Source organism: Aythya ferina (assembly GCF_964211825.1).
Source record: "Aythya ferina genome assembly, chromosome: 4".
Lineage (NCBI taxonomy): Eukaryota > Metazoa > Chordata > Aves > Anseriformes > Anatidae > Aythya > Aythya ferina.
Genome location: NC_140300.1, coordinates 41616033 through 41640851, shown reverse-complemented (window position 1 = coordinate 41640851; position 24819 = coordinate 41616033). Strand labels below are relative to the sequence as shown.

At 38.4% G+C, this 24819-nt stretch overlaps 1 protein-coding gene across 3 annotated transcripts; it reads right to left on the bottom strand.

The window, feature by feature from the left end:
* Positions 1-806: 806 nt before the first annotated feature.
* SMARCA5 (SNF2 related chromatin remodeling ATPase 5) lies at positions 807-24819 on the bottom strand. 3 transcript variants are annotated; one of them, XM_084518636.1, is made up of 24 exons: positions 24401-24819; positions 22353-22427; positions 19383-19549; positions 18545-18645; positions 17780-17880; positions 15721-15900; positions 14764-14919; positions 14535-14666; positions 13528-13596; positions 12859-12968; positions 12055-12281; positions 10359-10480; positions 10117-10269; positions 8790-8926; positions 7990-8134; positions 7626-7745; positions 7287-7397; positions 6611-6724; positions 6291-6413; positions 4894-5026; positions 3831-3949; positions 2594-2806; positions 2009-2119; positions 807-1107 (listed from the first exon to the last, which is right to left on the bottom strand). In XM_084518636.1, exons 1-24 carry the CDS (start codon positions 24578-24580, stop codon positions 1042-1044), a joined length of 3165 nt encoding a protein of 1054 aa, XP_084374762.1. In that variant the 5' UTR covers positions 24581-24819; the 3' UTR covers positions 807-1041. The 3 variants fall into 3 exon arrangements, with proteins under 3 accessions (XP_084374762.1, XP_084374761.1, XP_084374763.1); XM_084518635.1 differs by lacking the exon at positions 24401-24819 and adding an exon at positions 23552-23934; XM_084518637.1 differs by lacking the exon at positions 24401-24819 and adding an exon at positions 23527-23610.

Here is a 24819-nt window from a genome sequence, read left to right as displayed (position 1 = left end):
TGGCTTAAGGTTACTCAATTCAAATTGAGAATTTGACCTTTTTTTTCTCTAGTGGATTTCAAAATTATGTTGAACTAGGTGATTGGGAACTGCATGATTTAATCTTGATAATAATGTGCCAGAGACAATAGGGCAGCATAGGAAACACTCCTGAATGGTACCATTTGTTTGACTAGAGCAGTCGAACGGCATGGATGGCAGTGTGATGACAACACAGAATCTTGCATGCTTACAGTCAGCATCAGTTGTTTTCACAGGAATCAGGACCATATCTGCATTTTCCACAGCTGTATTAGAGATGTGTGGGTTGTTACACACACTTAAGTTTTATGTTATGACTTGCTGCTATTTTTCAATAAAAATAATGCTACCATTTTTAGGCCATTCTAATTAAATACAAACTTCAGTGTCACTTACCTTTCTGCTGCCACTGTAAGTAGAAAAATGTTATGATTTTGTTCCTATCTACATGTTCATCATTAGTTCTTGAGGTAAATACCTGGCCTTACCACTAATGTCAAAAAACAATGTACATTTGTGTAGTAAAATTAAGTTTAATTAAGTTAAAAACCAAGCCACAGAATTTCCAGAAAGGGGGGACTTGATGGGTTGTGGCTTTTAGCAAAAAAAACAACAAAAAAAAACAACAAAAAAAAAATTCACCTAAGTAAGTCTATTTTTCTTAGCATAAAAGCACTATTTGCAACATCCTTAGAGGTTTAACAAAAACAAAGACACAATTTTGGAGTGGCTAAATAAATAGGTATTGAAGTAGAAACATTAATAAAAAAAAGTCAAGTGAAACGTTATTAATAAATGAAGCCTATTTATTACTTCAAGTGTTAATGGTAAAAAAAATTCAGCACAGCTGTTGCATTTAAAAAAGTGAACCTACAGTAAGTACTATGTTTCTAGTTCAGTAAACAGATGAACCCGATGTCCTTTAATGACATAATAGTTGAGCATTATACAGTACATCTTATGAAGACCCGTAAATTAAAGAACTACTTTTTAAACTTAGTGATTAGAAAAATTCTGCATTCACAGCTTTAGCTTCTTTTTTCTTCCACGACCATCAGGAGTACCATCCATTTTGCGCTTCTGTGCCTGTAAGGTAAGTTTTTAAAGTAAGTTATTGTGACAGAGAAAAATTTTAAGTAGTGCATTTCAAGTCAAAATAGCTAGAAATCACAGGGCAACCCTGGCAACTTAAAAGGGGATAAATCACAAATGCAGAATATGTGAATATGCACATCCCACTCAGGACAGTAATGGTCTTGTACTTTCTAATCCTGAAATAATACCATTTCACAGAGGAAAAAAAAAGTATAGAAACAAATAAGGAGCTTATAAATAAAGCTTGCTTACTTAAGGAATGGTATTTCTGAATGCCCGTTTAAGGATTTTGAGAATAGTTCTTTGTAACAACTTCAAAAACAAAATATAGGTAAGAAAATGGGTAGAAGTTGTAACTTCCTTTACAGAAAAGGTCTGCACGTTTAGCAGTACTTCACTTAGCAGAGTACTGTCATGCATATGTGCTTGTTTTCCCAAATCTAGCTCTAGAGACCATTTCATGACCACCACCACCCAAAATAAGGCACACGATGGCAGGCAGCAATGTCTACATCAACTACATACCACCCCTCAGTGGCAGACATCATTTCTTTTTGGATAAAAACTAATAAAAAGGCTAAGTAAATCTTAATTGCATTTTATCAAGGTAAATTCGTATAGCCCAGAACTCAGTGATCAGAAACGTAACAAGCTATCTGCTCCAAAGCATGTATGTGAGCTACAGTTTAGAACCCAAACTTATTTTGCATCCGCTAGGATACTTAACTGAATGACAGTAGTAAACTTTAAGCAGCACTTAGGACTGCCCTATAAGGTTTTTTGTTGTGTGCTTTCTTTAATTAAAGAAATAGCTATCACTTAGCCTAGACAATTAGAAAAGCACGCTGTCTTCAAGTGAGCTTTTCTACAAAAATGCTTTTTTAAATCTTACCGAAGATGGTTTTGGTCCACGTTTCTTCTTTTCTGCCTTTTCCTTTTCTTCCAGTTCCATGTTTTCTCTTTCAATCAGGGTGATTAAAGTATTGCATCTCCTTTGCAGCTCCTAAATTGCAAAACATAGTCACTCACTACTTTAGGCAGCCAGTTCATGTAAAAAGCATCATGTCAGAATACTAGAAATGCCAGTAAGTAGTAAGTTTGTTTGTTTTTCATCATGCAAAACCTTGGCAGAGTGAAAAAGGAATGAAACAAATTTTTTATGGTAGTTACTGGCTGGCTTCATAGGAATGGATTTGATCACAGATGTTTGTTTTTAAAACAGATTTGTATTTAATTCAAATTCATGTTGATTTTGAAACACAGTAGCTTGGAATTTACATTTCTTCTCTCAGGAGACTTTTTAGTTTATTGCATTTGTCATCCATTACAGTTGCTGTGGAAAGTCTTTAAAAATTAATATAGCGACCACACGCACATACCTGACTATTTCAGAAGTGATTTAGTAAGCTTGCTATGTAACCGCGGTGTGCTGTCACAGGTGTTCGTGAGCCAAAGAGCACAACAGATTAATACATACCATTGCAGTTCTGGACTTGAGAAACCAGTCAAATCTGAATTGTGGTGAGTTTCGGATACACTGTCTTAATTCATCATAGACGTTCTCCTTATCAAATCCTAGCTTGTGAAGCATACAGATCAGAAAGCGATCCTCTTCTTCAGTATAATTCTTCCCCTTATTGGTACCATATGATATTCTTAGCTGGTGGAAGGGGGCTTTGTATCTGCCAATCTAAACAAAACAAGACCATACATAACTAAGAAATCCTTTGGAAACATAGAACTGTTTTCTCTGAAAGCAAAAAAAATCACCTGCCAGGCAGACGAACAATACCATATTAGAAAACTAGAGCTTTTATGATCTCTGGTCCTTAAAGTCACCATGTTTAAGGAACTGTAGATTCTAGACACTAATTCACTAATTTCATTTACTAATATCATCTAAGCAGCCAGCTTTGTCACGTTTGTCTGCTTGTCTGTTTGACAAATCTTTTGATTGTGCAGTGCAGGCCTGACACTACATTTGAAAATAGTTAAAATCTGCCAGCCTGCAACAGGCAATGATTCTTTTTAACAAGAAAATCCTCAGAAATGGTCAAAAGCAAAGGAAAATAAAAAGGTACATGGCTCAGCTGCATTTTGGTTAATGGAGTGAGACACTGTTTTTCCCTTGACTTCTTTAGAAGAGGAGCTAGTCAAGCCTAAGGTGGGTAAAAATGTCTGGTATTTATTTCAAGTGTCTTAACGTATTACAAATCTGTTTGTTACCAAGCCCTGGCTGGTGAAACGCGCAGGATCAAAGAAAACTCCACTGACTGGTAAGTCTTCTCTTTTTAAGTCCTCTAAAAATATATGTAGCATTTTCAGCAATGTGGGTCCAATCAGAAATTGTGCTTCTTCAAAAAGCACATAGTTACTGGGAGTGGATCACAGTACAATCAGTTCATAGTGCCATATAACGACGATTGTTACAAACAACAGAAGGCCACACCTGAAGTTATCACCATAGCTATCAACCAAAATAGGAAGTTTAAACCTACCAAATGCAGTTAAATTCAAGAGTAGAAACTGCAAAGGACAGCAGTTCAATAGAATTAGAAAAGCAGAAGGCAGCAACTGCTGAGGAACAGGTAAGAGAGGAACATTAGGCCTAACATGTCTTCTTAATGTACTGTAACATTGGCTAGGCATACAGCATGGGAGCTCACCTCATTGGCACAGGGAAATAAAGGAAGCAAGAAACACAGCAAGGGTACCTTTGTATCAAGTGCTTTTTTTATGCTAATTCGTCTCTGAATTCTGGCTTCTCCTCTTTCTATCTGAGCCATGATCTTCTCAATGTCTTGGAGTTCGTTGCACCTTTCCCAGAACACAGCTAAGAAAAGAACAAATGGTTAGTTTCTAATCACAGAATTAGGTTTTTGCCTTAAAAGATGTTATTTGCTTTTACCAGACCTTACTGCTGTATAAATATAGATATGCCTTTACCTGATAAGGGACCTTCACTTCCTGAACTTGTGTTGGGAGTATTACAAATACTATTTTGAAGAGGGTAGGTACAGGAGCCCTCATTTTAATTGAGGTATGATTTGGCCAGCTAATTTCCTTCTCAAAGAAAGCCTTAACAGGGAAACTGATAAAACAGTAATACAGAAGGAAGTGGGATTGCCACTCTAAGTAGCCAAAGACAGGAGCAAGTGTCTAAAAGACAATTAGGTATTTAAGTAAAATGTTACCTCTATAAGTAAGCAGCTGTATACCATAAAAAACAAAGTCCCAGAACCTTGCAGCTGCACTACAGGAAAAGACCCTTCTCTGAAACATCAGTGGTTAAAGTAATCAACTGGTCTTCAGTTACAAAAAACAATGTTCATTAGTCAGTCACAGAATGTTTACAGTATCCCTAGCTTTAACAATGTGAAATAATAAAGGGGCAGGGAGTCAAGACAGTTACTGGTTGTTAAATCTAAGGAAAAGAGAATTCTCCATCTAAGTATTTTTTTCCTCATCATTTCCTTTGTTTCAGAAATTAACAAGAATTGAAACCAGCACTATCCAGAATATATCTAACACCAGTTAGAATATATGAAAGTGTGTCATCAATAGAGCATGTGCACATTTCAGTACAGTTTTAACTATGCAGGGACTAAACCTACTAAAATCTTTATCAGCAGACCCCAAATCCATTAGCACAATCTCACTCTTAAAGGGTCATACAGGGAGCTCATACAAGTAAAATGGTCAGCTTGTTCATAGGCATTTCAAACTAGGAAAGCAGCATTAGATACTACAGAGTTGACTACTTGAAAAGTAAGTTACCTGAATACTCGATGACTTCCTCTGGGGTTTTTCCTTCTACTTCTCGTGCTATATTTTCGATATCATCACGGCCCCACTTCTCATTAGCTTTGATGAACTGGTTAAAATCTCTCTTATTCCAGTTAGTAAATCCCTTTACAGCAATTAAAAGCAAACATGGCACAAAAGTTCAGGATTTGTCCATCTCCACATTTCTTTCAACAGATAATTTAAAATGACTGAGTAACACTTCTGTAATTCCAACAATATTAAACCTGTGCTTTCCTGCAGTTTGATGGTAGCAGAAAAACTGCTTTTATGGCGCGATCACTATAGTCTCTCTCCATCTAAAAACTACCTAATAATTAGCACTGCTTCTTTAATTACTACTTCAGTTCATAAATTAACCCCTCTAACCCACTATTCTCTGAGACAACATGGGATCACTTTTTAAGAAAAAAAGTCCCTGAAGAGAGGCCAGTAGTCTCTGTAATGGTTTTGTTTAGTTACATAGGACCACCAAGTGCCCTGCAGATACCACCAGCCTTCTGCATCTTCCCTGGTCTCTCTCCCTCAAAGTCTGTAGGTATTTTGCGTGATGTTATGCAGCAGGGACAGGAAAAGCAATGCTGAAGTTATCAGCTGCCAAGCCAGACTAACTGCATTTTTGTATTAATTTTTAAAAGAAAAAGTACAATAATATTCAGCCAGACATTATATGATTTAACCAGAGCTTATTTGATTGTACTGACTTTTAATACTGAACTGCTCCAATGCAGTACTACTCAAACAAGAACTCTTGTCCTAAAATTACCCACAAAACACATGTGAAAATATAATACACAGACAAGGAGTAACAGGTATTAACCTGCATTGAATTATTTAAATGTACAAGCTACCTAATTATGTACCTATTCAGCTTATATCTTCTCTAAGAGGGGGACGTTATCACTTCTAGTCTTAGTTTAAGAAATCTGCCCCTTCGCCCTGCAGCGTATAGTTAGTACATGTGAATGTGACATTTTGGCAAAGGCTCTGCTTTAAATTACATGGAAAGTCGCACATGCAGCTCTGCAACCAGTCTGCATGGTCCCCCCAGCTGAGAAAAGATGTCACAGGCTACAGTCAACATGAACTTGCCAAGTCAGACTCTGGACATAACTCTTACTTAAAAACATACAGACTGTATGTAGATCAGGTTCAGTAAAACCTAAATACACTAATTTCAAAGTGTCCTTCAAAGGTATCTAAACCCATAACAAACCCAATACTAAACTTTTTTTTCAGCATGAACCAAGATTTGCAGCCATATTAATTTTAATATGGCATTTGTAAATCACTAAGAAATGTTCATGTAACACTGTAAAACACAACCCAAACTTCAGATGATGTCAGTCTCACTAAAGAACCAGCGATACCTGGGTTAGAAGCTTCTCTTTTTCTTCTAGTTCTTCATCATTAAGAGGTTCAGCCTCGTCAATCTTAAGCTGCTCTTCCTTTTGTGCTTGGGCTGCATTGGGCAGATCAGGATTACGAGGTACCTGAAAGATTATACATTTTGTAAAATTGATGACTTTTCACCAGTGCTTGGAGTAGCTTCTCCATTAATACAACCTAATCATTTGTTCAGATTACCATGATTTCATTTAAATCAGCGTGAAAGGCAGGACAAGTACATACTCTCCTACCAGTAACTGCTGCAATAAAATACACTAATGCAGTGAATGAATTCTGTTACCTTGTACCCGATTGTTTTCCTGTAGTAGAGAATCTCTTTTTCCAACAGTTCAAAGAGCCGTGGAGGAAAGAACTGAAAGTCTTGTACATTTGGCTGCTTTGGAGGCCGTGGTGCCTGAAATACACAAAAATGCTTGTATTTGACTCCTGTTCACATCCAGAATCTGTTTGCTAGTAACTGAGTCCTGTCTGTGAGAAAAAAAAAAAACCTTCATTTTTACAAAAAATACCCTAAAACAGGGTGCAAGTCAGGTACAACCATGAAGGCTTAGAGAAGTAAAAGGTATGTGAGAAAAGCAGACAGGGTCTTCTGGAAAGGGAATGGTGGGGAAAGATTCGCACATGCATCCCCTTGAACAAAGTTAATGCATTTGAGTAGCAGTAAGGGTATGTTCCATAGGTAAGAAAATTCTACTGCTTAAAGAAAATAAAAATAAAATATGAAATACCCTATATCCTTGCCATCCTAAAATCCTGTAAGTTTCATACTGTTCTTACTTCCTCCTCACAGAAATTTGTCTTAATTACTTTGGATTTTTCTAAATTTAAATCCTTCAAGTGCCTCCTCAATTTATGAAACCAAATGAATTAGCAATTTCTTGCTTTCAGCTTTGACCACTTCTCAAGTATATTTGACCAGTTTATTTATTTATTTGTTTTTTAATTAGTCAACTCACCTTGGGTGCTTTTGGCTCGCTGACTCGAAGAGCTTCTCTGAAGTAAGCATCCACAGCATAATTGGCTTTTCTTTCTCGTTTAGGTGGTTCAATCCACTCTGTAAATGCCATCTATAAAAACAAATCCCACCACCCCCAAGAAGTATTAAGACTAAGTCTTGCAAAACAGTCAGACCAGCTATGAGTTCTATATAAAAAAGTCTACATATACTTCATTAAGTAACTAAATTTATAAATTATTTTTATAGCTGCATTGTATTTTATTTAACCAATGTATCATAGAAGTATGCTTTACTCATACAAATCAGTGCTTCCCTCCAAAAGAAACTTAAATATTACCTTCTGTTTTTCTCTGTAGTCCTCCCCTTCAAAATTATACACGCTGGACTCTGTATCCATTGTGAAATTTCGGAGGGAGCTTTCACCCATCTTTGAAAGTTTTTCATTCATTTCTGCAGTCTGGGGGCAGGAAAGAGTGAAATGAGCAGTAACCTTTTTTGTAAGGTACTTCATTATAAAACATCTCAGTTATAACAGCATTAAAAAAATTAACACATTTGACCAATATGAAGCTTCTCACTAACAACCACTCTATTTTCTCCAGCTAATAATGAAGCTATCATCCAGTAATCCACTATATTACCACACAATTTAAGTCTAGGGGGAGGTCTGTTGTTTTTTTTTCTTTTAAACTTGATCTCACCTTCTTTGCACCTCTTTCCAAAATGTGATCAATATCTTCATCTGTAATCTCACTTTCCTTTGAGGCAAACACATGTGTTGCTCCATGTCTAATCATTTGCAGCATTTCATCCTTCCCAAGTTTATTCAAGTTTTGATCCACCAGTCTTCCTGAAGATAAAAGCATTGAAAGGTAGCAATTAAAAAATTTATATTACTGAAGGAACAACATATGAGTTCCCCCTTCCCTTACATTCCCATACATTCCCTTACTTTTGCCCTTCCCTCACGTGAAAAAAAAAAAAACAGTAAAATAAAATAAAATCCAGCAAAATCTAGCCAGGGACAACATGCATTCTCTTTACTGTGCTTTATTTGTGTTTGAACATTTTGGATGCAAGACCTTATATACAAGCTTTATGTTATGGTGTGCATATTTTTGTAATTTCAAAACCAAACACTGCTGAATCCTTTTTGCATAATAGTTACTGACTCCAATCAAACCAACCAACCAAACATCCTCATTGCTTGTCCCCATCTATTAAAAAAAAAAGGCCAAGGCATTAATTTCTCTGTTTACAAGTGGAAGTTGAGTGCTTCAAAACAAGTTTGTCTACCTATACCCCCTTGTCTACATACATGTATTTATCACTGGGGAAGTAATTAAAAAGTTAATGAGGAAAAGCCTATTCTTGCTGTAAAATTTTCGGGTCTTTGCACTCTATATTCAGAATACAGCTGAGGCAAAAGCAACGTTCCCATTAATTCTTACTACATGATTTGTCTGCAGTGTTGTTAAAAAAAAAAATTGCCTCCAACTACTTGCCTTGCTGGATGACTATGGAATCTAGCCGGAGTTTCATTTCTGCACGTTCCACTATTCTTTCTTCCACTGTATTGTCCGTGATAAATCTGAACACTCTTACAGTCTTTGTTTGGCCAATTCTGTGTGCTCGATCCTAGGGAAAAAAAAAAAAAAAAAAAAAAAAAGTAAATCAATACTTACTTTCTAGTGTGAATACATAATCATCTTCAATTTAATTAGTTTCAGCAAACTAACTTGTAAAACAGAATGGTGTAGATTAGTTAAATCTTTACAGAAGTCAATTTAATGTGACTACCTGAGATACCACGCTTGCAGTTCAAGTTTTTTGTTGTTAGGAAACATCAACAACAAGTATGTTTCTAAATTTCATACCTAAAAATAGCTTTTCCTTTTTGTTTTGTGTTTGTGTGTGCACGCACGTGTGCATTACATCATGTGGGAGAAGACCGGATGCTTCTGGCATTAGGTAACCTTCTGTAAAATCAAAATATTTAAGAAATTCTCTCTGTACTGACCAGAAGCTACCTATCCCCAAATCGTTCAGTCATGCTATGAATATTTGAAGAAAAATACAATGTACCACACCTCACCTGACTGGCTGATCATTAACCACTATGAGAATTAGTATTCTGAACATACACTTTTAGTGGTAACTGGAATTTTCTTGATTTAGCTTCCAGGCACTGGTTCTGTCATTCTTTTGAACTAATTTTTGTTAGAATACTTGAGAACATACAGATTGAATTTACAAGGTTTGTCACTGAAAGGCCTTATTTGCCAATGGTAACACTGGTAGATTTTTAAATAGCAGCTTTACTTTCTTCTGCAATCAGTAGTGTTCTTGATAGGTACCATGGCTGAAAATGCATATAAATCTACTTTAAAAAATTAAATAAAGGAAGTTGCTAACAGAAGCTTGCTTTTTAAAAACTGTAATTCAAATTTTATTTGCCTCTTTTCCAAAGTCTCACTGAAGACAGCGTAAATACAGTAAGGTCTACTTTCCAGAGAGGGAAGGTTTTATAATTTTGGAGTTAACACATGCCATTAGTTTTTAAAACTAAAAAAGGCTATTTTCATTAAACACTACTAAGGGTACTGTAGCATATATCACGGCATTCCCTCCTGCAAAGTCCAAATGTGACTACATGTTCCACAAAGTAGAAGCTGCACTGCAACTGAAAAATCAGTCTTAAAAATACTATTAATATTATGCTAAACTGGAAAAATGACATTTAAATTTGAAAATACTATGTCATACAGCACACGCATTTCTAGGGCAGTTACATGAGGAAACAAGGACATTTCCATCTGGATTCTTACCATAGCCTGAAGATCTACTTGTGGATTCCAGTCTGAATCATACAGAATTACAACATCAGCAGTAGCCAAATTGATTCCAAGACCTCCTGCCCGTGTACTCAACATGAATACAAATTTTGAGCTACCAGGTTCATTGTATGCATTAATAGAAGCCTAAATAAATAAAAAGAACATGATCAGTTGAACTAAATGTTTCATAAATACTATTTTTACTTAAGTGAAATACTTAAAATTTTAAATACCTGTCTCTCATCATGAGGTGTTTGTCCATCCAATCTACAGTATTCATAATTTCGCCACATACAATAATCTTCCAAGATGTCCAGGACTCTGGTCATCTGGCTGAAGATTAAGACTCTTGAATCTGTTTGGGGTAAAAAGGTTTTATGTTTTCATCAAAACTTAAGATTCATTAAACTTCACAAAAGTTTGCCAGTCAGAAAGGGAAGGAGGGCAGTTACATGTAAGAGTAGTTATAAATAAAAAGACTGATTTAAGTAATGTAATGAAGGTAAGTTTTCAGGGCTAAATATATATACATGTATTTAAAACAATACCTAGTATTTTTATTGAACAGCCATTAGAATGTGAAAGAATTAGAAAGGTCTGATGATGTCAGCTGGGATGTCTATGCATTACACAGCCTAATATATAATACAGGTCTGCAGATGTTGCTATCAAGTACTGTAATGAATTTCTAATATTTAAAATTTATATTTCTGTATTCTTTAAATGCCTATGTGTATTTATTGTGCGAATGAAAATTTCTTGGGACAAGTGATGTAGAAGAAAATTCTCTTTCAAATGTAACAAATCAAGAAGTAAAAAGAACAAAATGTTAAAGCATTTTGGATTTGAGATATCTAGAAATTAAATTCTTCTTAAAGACTTGTCAGTCAGCTTACTTACCTGCTAAGAACAACATTCAAAAATGTAAATATGTATTAATGTAAATGTATATATAGACACAGCCAAATGTTTCAAATGTACTTAAGGGATTTAAATAAAACACAGAATGTTACAAAGTTTCTGCTTCCCCCTACACGCTCCCAGTATGACTTTTGTTCTTTGGACTCAAGGTCTAATAATTAAATGCTCTCTTTTGGTTAACATCAGCAGTTGATTTAAAACCATACCAATTCTATTTGTAATGTCCCAACAATGAGTCTCACATCAGAAAGAAACCAAAATTAAAAAAAGCACAGTAGCCAGTTAACTTTTTTTCAGTCTTACAGCAACGCATATCTCCACAGCTGTTTGAATACTATCCAGATACTGGGCACAGGTTACTTTTATATTACCTAAGACTAAGGTTTGATTATTTTTTTTTTATCAATAATGTCTCCCCATTCACAAATTTTCCTTCACTTTAGTGAAGTGACAGTAATGTATGCCAGAGCTTTGTCCCTACTATTGAAAATATAAAATATAAAAAAAGAAAAACATTTTAAAATAACAGTGTTTCCCCAGTTTTGCATAAAAAAAACTCAAGTGCTGTTTAAAATCATATCCAGAAAGAACAAAAACCACTTCACAAATGACTGGACTTTAACCCTACATGAAAACTTTGAATCTATAACGGTATTTCACGGCAAACCAAAGCAGTGGTTAAAATATTACACAATTAGGTTTCAAACAGCTCATGTTGCTGAGAAACCTGAAGCACAGACCAACTGATGCTTCTGTGGTCTCAACTGGAAAGTAAACAAGCAAACAAACCCCTTTGCAGTCACAAAAAAAAAGTTACTTATAAAGGCACTTCACAAGTCCTTCCGGATCAACTTTTTATTATGCAGTGCTTGAGAAGCCACTATCATGGTAGGTATCAACTATGGTCCTACATAATGTGTGCTGATTTTTTGCTCACAAGACGTGACTTCAGTTTTTGTCATTAAACCAAACAGCTTGCAAGCAGCAATACAACAAAAAGATGCATACCTTGCTCTTTCAACTTCGGCAGTAATTTGTCCAATACTACCATTTTGCCACTGTTGGTGACCAAATGCATATCTGTTGTGTAAGGTGGACCAGGTTCTGCTCCATCAAAGAGATATGGATGATTGCAACATTTTCGTAGTTGCATAAGGATATTCAACAGTCTCATTTTGTCCAACTTTCCAGCAGAATTCAATATATCTATATCCTTCATTAAGATCCTTGTATACCTGTATCAAAGAAAAAACTTTTGTAACTATAAAACAGTTGCCCTTTGCTTCACTAAGCACAGCATGGTTTGGGGGTTGGAAGGGACCTTAAAGCCCACCCAGTTCCACCGCCCTGCCATGGGCAGGGACACCTCCCCCCAGCCCAGGCTTCCCAAACCCCCATCCAGCCTGGCCTTGAGCACCTCCAGGGATGGGGCATCCACAGCTGCTCTGGGCAGCCTGTGCCAGGGCCTCACCATCCTTTGAGTGAAGAATTCCTTTCTCATATTTAATCTGAATCTACCCTTTTTTTAGTCTAGTTTAGTTTTTAGTTTCAAACCATTACTCCTTGCCCTATCACTACACTCCTTGACAAAGAGAATATGGTGTAGTCAAAAGCTCCCCCCCCGCCCCCATTTCAGCAGATAACTTGCACTGATCTGCACAGTTTCATCACCATAAAAGTGTCACAAGGAAATACATACAGAGAAATTTAGTATAGCAGAAGGAATTAAATCAAGTTCTGCACAATCATTGAGTCACAAGCAGCACATTCCTTCTGAACCTTAACCACAGCATAAACAACAATCTCAATTACCATTCTCGCTGCATTTTGCTGAGACCCACATAAATTTTAACTTCCTTCTTTGGAGGCAAACTTTTCTCTACATCAGCTTTAATGCGACGTAGGAGGAACGGTCGTAGCACCTGAAAGAGATTGCATTATTATCTGTATTTTGGAAATTCAAATACTGAAGGGGTCAACAACACCAGTGCAGGCATACTTATAAATGCTAAATCACCAGACCTATTACCAGATGACATGAAAAAGCAATCCATATCATCAGATTATTATACTTGAGCTTTCTTTGGAAGACTCTAAATCTTCTAGGACAAGTCTTTTAACAGAAGATTCCTAAAAGTCTTCCAGTTTTTCAGTAGAACACTCTTGATCTTTCAAGTGAAAAAAATAAAAAATAAAACTTTGCTTGACTGAAATCTTTGTAGTGTCTTCATAGCCAATATTCTAAATGCAAGTATCTGAAAACCTTCAAAGCCAGAACTGTCAACCCTTCTCTATCCTCCAAAACAACTTTCTTTTCAAAACATAGACACATTCTGCACTTCACCAACCTTTTCTGAAAGCCCACCATGGTTTCTGGAATAAGCTATCTTAGCCTAATATCCTGTCACAAGAAATATTAAAAGAATTATTTATAACCTAATGTAGATGTTATGAGAGCACACAAAAAGCAGAAAGACTTACCATATGGAGACGTTCCACCAACTTTTGATCCCCTAGACAGTTGTTTGTATCAAACCATGAATCAAAATCCTGTATCAACAAAATAATTGGCATGTAAGAACTTTTCTTTCAAGGTGCAGTATCATTACAGTGGTGAAAAAATGCAATTCAAGTGATTCTCTAACACACAGAGTGAATAAAAGAACAAATCATCCCTTTTGGTCTGTTTTCTTGGGAAGATACGTATCACTGTATCTTTAAACTAAAACAACAACAACAAACCACTGGGAGTTAAAAAAAAATAATAATAATAATTTTTTCTTGAAAAGGAATCTGATTCACTCCTATCACTCCAGTGGATGAATTCCAGCTGGAAGAAGTATACCACTGCAGCATTTGATGAAAATTGAAAACAAAGAAGGAAAATTCTGGTGTAATACATCACAAGATTTCCACTTCTATAGATGTTAAGCTCCCAATTCAGTTACGCTCAAAACCAGTTAAACACATTCTTGAAAAGGGCAAAAAATACCAGCAATAATAAAAAGTATCTTCCTGAAACCATACTACGATGCTCAGCAGAGGTGCCACTTAATGAAGTCTGTTGCTAATTACATAGTATCTCCCAACTCACAGTAAACAAGTTTAGATAAACAGTAAGGTAACTCAGTTAAATGTAAGAACAAAGTTGTTTTACCAACTGCAATGTTTACTCCTATTTTGCAATGCAATAGAGATCACCTCCACACTCTAACTTGAAATACCTCTCACATCTGCTAAGCTCACAATAGCCCTTAAAAATGGACAAGCTGGGGAAATTAGTTCATGTACTGTACTTATAACATACAATGTTGGAAACATGCACTGACTGCCAGTCTATAGTTATAAGCAACTGATACATCTGACTATATATCTCTATCTACATATATATACAAACACACACACACATATGTGTATATATACATTTCAGGCCTTTCCAAGTCTGGAAAACCACCAACATTCACTTGTTAATGGAAATTAACACTTACTTCAGATGAGTTAAAGACATCTGGCAAAAGGAAGTTAAGAAGTGCCCAGAGTTCATGTAGGTTGTTCTGAAGTGGAGTTCCAGTTAATAGCAGCCGATTTGTAGTCTTGAATTCCCTCACAATTTCTGATAACTGAAGGAGATTGAGACATAAATGAATATAAATATACCACTAGTACTACCACCTAGCAACTCAGAACAGTATCTATTTCAGTGAAAATAAAAATTACCTTTGATTTTTCATTTTTAATCCTGTGGGCTTCATCTATAACTAGGTATCTCCAGTTAAACTTCTTGAATACTGATTTTTCTTTGATAAGCATTTCATACGATGTTACGCAGACATCCCATTCTCCTGGCAACAACACATCTCTGACAAAGGCAGCCTAGACAGCAAAGTGACAGGTCTTTATTGAGGCTTTGTCAAAACTAAAACAAAAAGAACACACTAGAGCTGCTAAGATCTTAAAACAAGGCTGCTGAATTTGAAAATAAGATTAATTACAGAGTCAATAAAACATACAGTCGCTGTAAGACTTAAGGACTGTAAGACCTGTCAGTGCTGAGGCTGCTAAAACCCTTGGGGCAGAGCAGAGAAGGAATTTCAGTTCAGGAACTTCAAATAAGGTTTTCAATAGCTAAACTGTAGTATTAAAATTTAAGAACTAAAAATAAATTAAAAAAAAAAAATCAAACAAAAAAAACTACCAAACAAGCAGAAAATCTATTTTGAGTCCTAGTTTAGACAAGGATTTTTTTAAATTGAAAAATAATCCCAAACAGCATTATTTGGCAACTTGATTTCTAGAAAGCTGACATCCAAGGATTAAGAGAGGACACGGCAATTATTAAGAATTCAAATTTTAGAGGTATACAGATATTAAGAGGTTAATTCACGTAAATGAGAAACATTCTACTAAAAAAAGAGCATGGACTTTTGAATTCTAAAAAGACACTAAAAAATCACAAGGTATCATATCTGGATCAATGACTTCCAGAATTATTTAAAAGTTTATTATTTATTATTTAAAAGTTTAACCAGTATGTTTGTAATTTCTAACAACAAACTTTTAAAGTAGAACTAGGTACCCTTAGAAGAATAATCAAAAAAAACTGCTGCCAAACAGCATGGATCACATGCTGGATTTAACATGCGTGAATGCAGGAAAAATAACATCAAAACTTACTCGCTGGTCTTTGTCACCTATCAAACACACTGCTCGAAGTGTAGGTACCCATCTCTTAAATTCATTCATCCAGTTATGTAGAGTGGATTTTGGAACTAACACCATGTGAGGACCAGGAATATTTCTGTAGTGTTTCATATATCCAAGAAGAGAAATTGTTTGCAGTGTCTTCCCGAGACCCTGTGAAAAGCATTAACGTGTCAGAAAAATATCTCTCAGCAAGCACCTTTAAAAAGCTCAACAGTGAGCTCTGAGTACATTACAGAAGCCACAGCAGCCTAAACAAATTGCTAAGGTACACTAAAAGGCATCAACACCTTAGTTACTAAAAGCTTATACAGCATTGCACAACTAAAAAAAAAAAAAAGTAATAGAGTAACATATTCAAACATGGGATTATGAAGTTAGAACTTCGCCTTATCCCTCGAGTAAGAAATTCTTAGAAGTGCATGAAAACATTATTTCAAAAGATTTATTTTTGTAGGATAGGGTATACTCAGATTATTTAGAGGTCAATGAACTTTAAAAACTGACATACATGTACTCATTATCTTAAACGTGAAATTAAGTGAATAAATTAGGAACCCTGTAAGATGACTTTTGCAGGCCACAACATGTCGTCAGTTCTCATGAGAATAAAGTGAAGCATAAGTAAATATAAACAGCTGCATATATCAAAAAATAAAACAAATACTGAGTGGCTTTAGAAGTACTTTCTAAAGCACTGTTCATTATTCAACAGAAATATTAAAAATCTTGTATCTTCACCGCATAGTTTTAATTAAAACAAAACAGGAAAATACACAAACGCCAGACCCTATGTATCATTTACATAATTCAAAAAACTGTGACTCAGTTGCATAGGATTTAAGAAGAAAAAATCAATGCAAGTTATTTTTGTTTCCAAAATTCAAGTCTTTGTCTTCAAAATGACCACATTCCACCTGGCGTAAGATGTGGAAAAGTGTTTACAGGCTGTGTGAAAGACATAGATAAATTCAAAAGGATAAATATTTAAGAATAAATCCAAAAATACTTAACAGCAAGCATTTAAACTCCTCAGTCCAAAACAAATTTTGGAAGACCATGAATCTACAGACTTAGAAAGTTTCCCAAACTTCTTTGTTAACACAACCCTGCTCCACTTAGAACTCTACTTGCCAAAGAAAATCCTCTATTCATAAACTTGTACGTTGAAGAAAATCCTTGATCTATTTCAAAATCAAATGTGTTCCTAAACAATGAAGTTACTTGTCTCTAATTTATCTTGAAGTTTTATACATAAAAGCAACTATCAGTAAGATATGAGAAATGCATCATACCAATATATAATTCAACTTTTGTTTTTCCTTATCTGCTCCTGTTAAAAATCAGATGCAATTAAAGGAGGAGGACAAAAACCTATCTGCCTCTCCAACTACTACAATTTCTTTTGCCCTCATCCCTTCTCATCCAGGGAAAAAGAACAAAAGCAGAAACAAAAGATGCTATGGCTAGCACTGACTGAAAAGTCCACGGTCATGGTGCGAATGAAAACACAGCTCTCTAGCTACAACTTAGCATCATTTTTCCTGGAAAGTTTCCCAGTGTTGCAGTTCTTCCTGCTGAGAACATCAATCCACAAAGGACACTCGTATCGTGCTATCTGTATTTTATATCCTCATAACAGGAAGCGTTCCCACATTTGTTGCTCTTTTCATGAATGACGCTCTCTTCACAAGGGCAGCTTCAGAATACCCTAGCAAAATAGCTGGGGTTTTGAGAAAATATACAGGACACGTCGTTCTATAAAACGTTTCCCCCCTTAATTATATTGTTCTAAAGTTTAACAGATCCCCTTTTCATGCCTGTTTCTAAAACTGCCTGTAGGGTTTATTTAAATTAACATACATGTGAAACTGTTTTAACATTAGTGACCTAAAAACACACTAGAAAAATAAAATTTGGGAAATCATACATTGCATTTTGTGCTATGTAAAAAAGTACATTGCTGATTTAAAATTCTATTGGTAACGTGTGCTATCAAGCCCCCCAGTAGAAACGCAGGCTCCGTGCATACCATTTCATCTGCTAGGATACCATTGATGCCATTTTCATACAAAGAAATGAGCCAGTTCAGTCCTCGGACCTGATAATCACGCAGCTTTCCCCATTTAACATCTACAAGACATAAAAGAATAGACTTAAAGATTTGTAAAGACTTGCCAAAGAGCCATTCATTTCCTGCTAATTGACACTGATTATCTAAGCTACAGAACAAAATCAAGTAGTACACCCTACGCAGTAAATTCCGAGGATGAAGCAGACCGGACGCAAGTGACATACTCATTTTGTTTCTGTGAGCTGCTTCAACAGCTTTGATTTCTGAAAACACACAAGTTATATTGAAATTTTAACCCTATAATCCCTCCCAAAATCAGAACACAGTACAACAGTAAATCAACAGAATATTAAATTCTCTGTTAAACTGACTGGAAGCCATTATGTACTTTAAATTGAATCAGAAGATTGGTTCCACCTGAAAATTTTAAGATGACCAACTTAAAAGCTAGCTCTTTCCCAGTAACTATGGCATGGCAACTGGATTTCTACAGGACAGGATTCACTGGACCTTCCTTCTAGCCTGCCAGAATATAAACAGTCCTTAATGTATTTTCCTCCATCAGACTGGTGCTGGTTATTGTTTTCTCTCTCTCTTGCCACCCAAAAATTGACTCATTTTCTTTGGGAAGGGTGAAAATAAACTCCTCTTTTAAACTCCAAAGGTTTGACTTTTGAAGGTAAATAACTTTCAAGGGGGAAAAAAGGAAGAGAGGAAACACACATGATGGAGATTCTTCAAATCGAGTGCAGACATTTGTTGTCTTGGAGCTTTCTGTTAACAGCTCCTCGTCCTCTTCCTGTTCTGTTCTACGGTGTCGGTAGCTGAAAAAGTGGAAGAAAGAAGTAAGTTTCTTGCTGAACTGAAAAGACACTAAACTGTTCCAAAATGTAATGGCACTGCAGTACATACAGATCACAAATACACAAAGAAGTTTCTTGCAGTTTTCTTTAAAAGAACTCTAAAATTAAGCTCATGAATTGAAATGCTTTTTGACTCTTTAGAATGAGTAGCTTCTTAACAATAAGATGTCCATGGCATTCTGGCTCATGTTGGAGGCTCAAATGTTAGAGCAGTGTGACTGGAAAGGGATAAACCACACAGTCAGGGTGCATCAGTCCTGGCCTTTAACTACAGGACAAGGAATGACACTGTTTAAGAACTCTGCAACATCTGCCAGAAGTTCCAGAAATAGTGCAGACACACAAGCTGCAATGAAGGCAATCCAAATTTCTAGACTTAGGATTTTCAAGGTGCCTGTAAGATGCATTATGTTCTCCATGAACTCTTACAGCCATGAATGCTCTACTTTTCTGCCCCCACCTTTCTTCATGCTGGAATACTTTAATCAATAGTGCTTTACCACCACCACAAAATTCTTCTAACTCCTCGAGTTCTTAGACAACCCTCCACTTAAAAGTGGGCAGTTGAAAAAAACACAATTACACAGTGTAAAACACACACCCAAACAGGACGAAAGGCTAGCAAGTTTAACTTACGCTTCTAAAGTACACTAAAATCCTTAATTACAGTACAAGGTGGCCTACATGTCATCACTCACTCGCCAACTGACAGTAAATTCTGTTTCTCATCCTTCTTTATTCGTGGACGTCCTGGTTTCATTTTCAAAGGTGAAGTTGGAGTTTTCTGAGCAGCAGGCTGGATGAAGTGAGCAAACAGCTCAGTCTGCTTCAACAGATACTCAAATCTGTTTGCTCTGTCTGTTTGCTGTTGACAAGGGAAATTAAACAGAACAAGTGTGAGACGTTACAATATGCATTAATTTAAAAGACAAAGCTAACAAATGTTTTTTAAACAATACAGATTCACATCTCTTCACATACATAACTACAATAGCAAAAAAAGAGATGATTAACATCAACAATATAACTAGCGCTGACACATTCAATATTCTTTCATTGGATCGAAGCTAACCATTGCTAAACAGTAAGATCAAAGTTGCAAGACAGATCTGCGTTAAGACTGACATCTGACTTGGGCACAAAGGTTGCGCCAGTGTCACTAAACAAGGCAGCAGAGTCCCTTTAACAACCTTCTCCTATCCAAAATGATGGTCCTGTTCCCAGAAATTGACTCCCACTCAGGATGCACAGGATTCATCAGTGAACTTGTTCGTCTTGCCCACCTGGCAACAACTATTCTCTTTTCTTCTGCTTTGTGAGATAAACCACCTCGCTGAGGTGTCAGATAAGCAAAAGGGCTGGCATGAAAGGCGTGGGAGACAGCAGAAGAGCCCATAGCTGGAAGCCAGAAAAACTATTTTAGTGGCAAAGAGTTGTTAGATACGTTCAGCCTAAGCTGCATTTGGAGTGTACCCTTTGATACGAGTCGCCATTTCTGCTGCACAAAAAAGATTACAGGAAACAATAAAAGTTTAGCTCCTGAGAGACAGGTTCCGTCTGGAATCAACACACCTTCCCAGCGCCACTCCAAGTATCCTGAGCTTAAAGGAACTTCCGAAGACAGCTCCATGTTTACCAGCAACCACCCTGACATTCTGCCAGCTGCCACAACATAACCTGGTATTTAGCAACTTGCACAGTTACAGGAAGTCAGTTTTCTTAGTAAAAAGGAACATATGTTCCAGACTTCTGCAAGAGCAATGCCAGCGCTCTGAGTATTCTCCTCTTTAAGCAGATCTTACTTGGCATGAGAGACGGAAAGACAGGGGTAAAGGGAGATCAAGAAAGCAGCAAACCCCTTACATACCACAAGAGTCTGACTCTAGCCATAGTTTAAGCTTGATTAACACGGCTACAATCCACAGACCCCGAATTGCAGCTTTCCTGTCTATCCCTCAAAGATTGTTTTGTTTTGCTTCCTAACAGCTTCTGACATTTAAACTAGGTAAGACCTCATTACTATCCACATCACTAATCCTTATTTGTAAGTACTTTTCACTGGCTGTACAAAAGATAAGAAATACAAACTGCGTTGCACACGTTTCCTTGTTCAAAAACGTTAGCAAGGAACTTTTCATAAGTTTTGGCACTGCACACACACGCCACAACCCACTTTCAATGCACTTCAGGATATTCCTTTAAGAGACTAACAAACATTGTCTGTATCTTTTAGATAGGACGCAGACAAGAACAGGCTGTACTACGCAACCTTGAGCTATCCCCATGCCAACAGACAGAGAAACTTTCCCTGTTTTCTTTTGCAGTGCATCTTCTGACTATTTTGACAATAAAATACAATCTTTCTTGTAATTGTGCCTATTTAGAGACTAGAAGAGACAAATCCAAGTTCACTTCTAGGAAGTAGCACAAATAAATCAGCAGAAGACTGGGTTATTTTCAGTGGTAAGAAGAAACACAGGAAGCAGCAAATTATAAGAATCAGTTTCACTTTGCTATGAAGAAATTCCACATGCAGTCACAGACACTAGAACTATGAACAGGAAGAAAGGAAAAGCAGAAAGAACAGAGCAAGGATATGTGATGGAATGGTGAGGAGTGTGTGACTCCATCTCCTACAGTCTGGATACCATAAAAGCTAAAAAATAAGGAAATGTTTTCTCTTATGTAACATGTGAAGCACAGAATTAGCCATCTTTATGCTTGAGCGGTCTTAACTAGAGCTTCATGACGAACAAATTAAACTTCAGAAAAGCTAACACGATCCCTTTCAGTCTTGACAAAGTGAAAGTGTTGAAAAGTTTAACAAGGCTTACAGTTAGCACTTGTACTGAACAGCAAACATTTTCTCAGCCTCCTGTGAAAAAGCTTTTAAAAGCTTTTATTTACTTTGTCCCATACACTGTACTGCTTGAAAGAACTTGCTTATTATGAAGTCCCCCTGCCAGAATATATTTCTATAGCATACAGTGTAGGTTATAATGTATTATAGTATACAGTGTCTACTCAAAGCCTTAAGCCTTATACTTTTCCTACAAAGGACTACTAATCCTGCAGTTCAAAAATAATTATTTTGGAATTGTTTTCCTGTATTCGGTAGTGATATAAAAAGATCCTAGACTTCAACTGATTCTACACGTTCAGAAAGTAAGGTAGCAGCCATTTAGAAACTAATGGATGCTTCCCTAGAGAATCTTTTCTCCTTCTGAGACAGTGAATACCCAAATCTTCATTACCCTCCTTGCCTGCAGGACAACTCTGCAGTCAATTTCAAAACCAACATTACAATATTTCTCTTTTTTTTTTTTCCACTTAAATTTGAATACTTTCCATTATACGATTCTTCTAAACTTAGGGCACTTCAAAGCTGCTCAGACTAGACTTCCTAGGAATGGCAAAACACGTTAACAGCTGTTCCCACAGAATACCACAGTGGAAAAGGAGAAGGAACAGAGAACAAAATGCTAAAAATGAAAAGGGTCTATACGTTGTTTCTGTTATTTGTTTCAAATTACTTAGATTTTATTTTTGAATGACTAGACAAGGTCTTATAAAGCCAGTTATGAGACTTCAAAAGAGCAGAACACTAAGTCTACCGTAAGCAGGGCCTAAATACTGGATAACTGTACACGTTCCCAAGCGTTACATACCATTTTCTCTTCATATGTAGGATCTGCTTCCTGGATTTCTTTTTGTTTTCCTGGTGACGCATCATCAAAAGATTCCTGAGATGAAAAAGAATTAGAAAGAACTTATTATCTGAAGAGGAGAATACAGCCATGTAGAAGAGCATAAGCTCCCTGCAAATTACCCTCTATTCACATCAGATGGCACATCCATCTTTTGCTGCTTTGATATAGTCAGCTCTCTATTACTTACTGTAAAATTACCTGGAGATGGATCAAAGATCTCTGCCACAAGGTGACGGACAGAGCTAGCTCTCTATAATCTAATTTAGCTCCATCATTAAAGCATCACATCAAGGTGGATGAGAGAGCCAGCTGTTGTCCAGAAGCTCAGCACACCACTTCAAGGGTGCTGTGCCCAAACCCTCTAAAGCTGACTCTGTAGAGCACCAGGAAAGAACCAGTCCTGGGGCAAGAGTGGTTTCAAGTTTTTTCCTTTTCCAGGTTACCCCAATTCCTTATCGTTCTGTATCAAGGGAATAAATCTAAATAAAAAACACCTGGACTGCACTTCTGTCCTGAAAGAAGAGTAGGAATTTAAGAGAAACTGTATTTCTCCCCTGTTTGGTTTAATAAGTCACGTAATTTGTTATCACCACCAGTACTGCTTCTAACAGAAAAGCAGGCAGGCAGGAGGGGGCAGTCCTCCCTCATCCCCTTCCTGCCAAGTCCTTGCCATACTGCCTTCAACTGCTCTTTCAGATCGGGTTTTGTCCTCATCTCCCCTTATTAGGTTAATTCTTTCCCCATCATCCCCCACGTGTAATTTCTCCTTCAGTTCTTACAACCAAACCCGACAGGACAACCCCTCTCTGCTATATCAGTTTAACACAGTACATCACAAAACCACCTTTTAAAGGCTAAGAAATGGAAACAAATGAGATATCCTCAAAATTATTAATAATCAGCTGTCTAGCTGAGCGAAGTAAGAGCTAAGTTAAGTCTTTCCTAGCCAACGTAGACCCAAGGAACACGAAAACAAGAAACAACGTGAAACAAAGGAAGGCAAGACACGGGATGTTTGTGGGCGGGCGTCTCCTCACATAACTCTGGCAAGGTAAAGCCTGTGGCAACAGAAGCAGCCTAACAGACGTCTCATTCAAAAGTCAAAATTAAAGAGCAGAGCATGAAAAATTACAGCTAAAGGTCTTCCAGCCTTATACCAGATCTTCTGGCTTATCTCCTGCTGGGTTTGGCTGATACCCATCTACCAGGGAGCGCGAGGACAGGTCTGTTTGAACTGGTGTACAATACTCCCATACTCCCGTTCCTCCTGGCTGGGTGAAGCACAGCGGCGCAGCAGCACGCCGCCTGACCTCTTCCCGTGCGACAAACACAGCGAAGCCTTGCGATTTCGCTGGAGAGCAAGAAAACCGATGCGCTGAGGTGATGGGCAGTACCGGGACGGCACTTAGACACTTCTCAGCGTGTAGGGCTGCCGGCTCCCGAGGCGCAGAGGCAGCACCCATTACCCATTACCCATTACCCACAGTGCTCGGCTGCCCGCTCACCCCAAAGCTGGCGGGGCCGGCCCTGCCCTGCCCTGCGCGCCGTGACTCAGAGCCCCGCCAGCAGCACCGGCCCGTTCCCTTCCTATCCGCGCAGGAAGGAACAAAGCTGCGATACAATTAGCGTCTGCAGGCACGCGTTCAACCCCTATGAAATTTCTGGAAGAAGCACCTGTTGCCAAAAATAAAAAAAAAAAAAAAAAAAAGAAAGAGGGGGGGAAACACCCCGAGTCCCGTCCCCCCCCCCCACCCCCCCGCCTCCCCTCACACACGCGGCGCGGCGGAGGGACACGGCCCCACGGGGCGCGCTGCGGCGCGGCCGGGCGCGGAGCGTTCCGGGGGCAGAGAGCGGCCCCCGAGGGCCCCGCGCCCGGTGCCGGCGGCGCCCCGCCCGCCCCGGCCCCTCCATTGTCTGCCGGGGCCGCGCCGCCGGCCTCGTGGCGGGCACCTGCCGCCCGCCCGGCGCCTTACGGGGTGCGGGGGGGGTGCGGGGAGCCTCCTGACCTCCATCGCCGCGCCGCCTGCGGCCGGGCCGGCGGCGGGGGGAGCCGTCCCCGCGGCCTCGCTGCTGGCGGCGCCCGGCGGGGCGGGCGGCTGCGGCGGCGGCGCGGGCGGCTCGTCCGGTTGCGGCGGCGGCGGCGGCGTTGTCGTTGCTGTTGTTGTCCCCTGCTGGCCGGCGGACATGATCCCTGCGACGGACGGGGCCTGGCGGCGGGGGTGGGCGGCGCGCAGCCCGGTGCCGGCGGAGGCCCGTCCCCGCTGCCGCCCCGGCTCTCTCGGCGGGCTCCCACCAACCAGGAACCGAGCCCGAGCCGGTGCCCGCTCTCGCGAGAGCCCGGCCGCCTCCTCCTCCTGCTGCTCCGGCCGCTGAGTGGCGGCGCTGTGGGGAGCGCGCAACGGCCGCCGGAGGGGCGGGGAGGGAC

Coding starts and splice junctions, on each gene's coding strand:
- SMARCA5 (XM_084518635.1), bottom strand. CDS start 23,857: ATGGGTGCTGCCTCTGCGCCTCGGGAGCCGGCAGCCCTACACGCTGAG. Junction 14,920..15,720: donor TAGGTGACAAAGACCAGCGA/GTAAGTTTTGAT, acceptor TTTGCTGTCTAG/GCTGCCTTTGTCAGAGATGT. Junction 7,398..7,625: donor ACTACAGAGAAAAACAGAAG/GTAATATTTAAG, acceptor TTGTTTTTATAG/ATGGCATTTACAGAGTGGAT.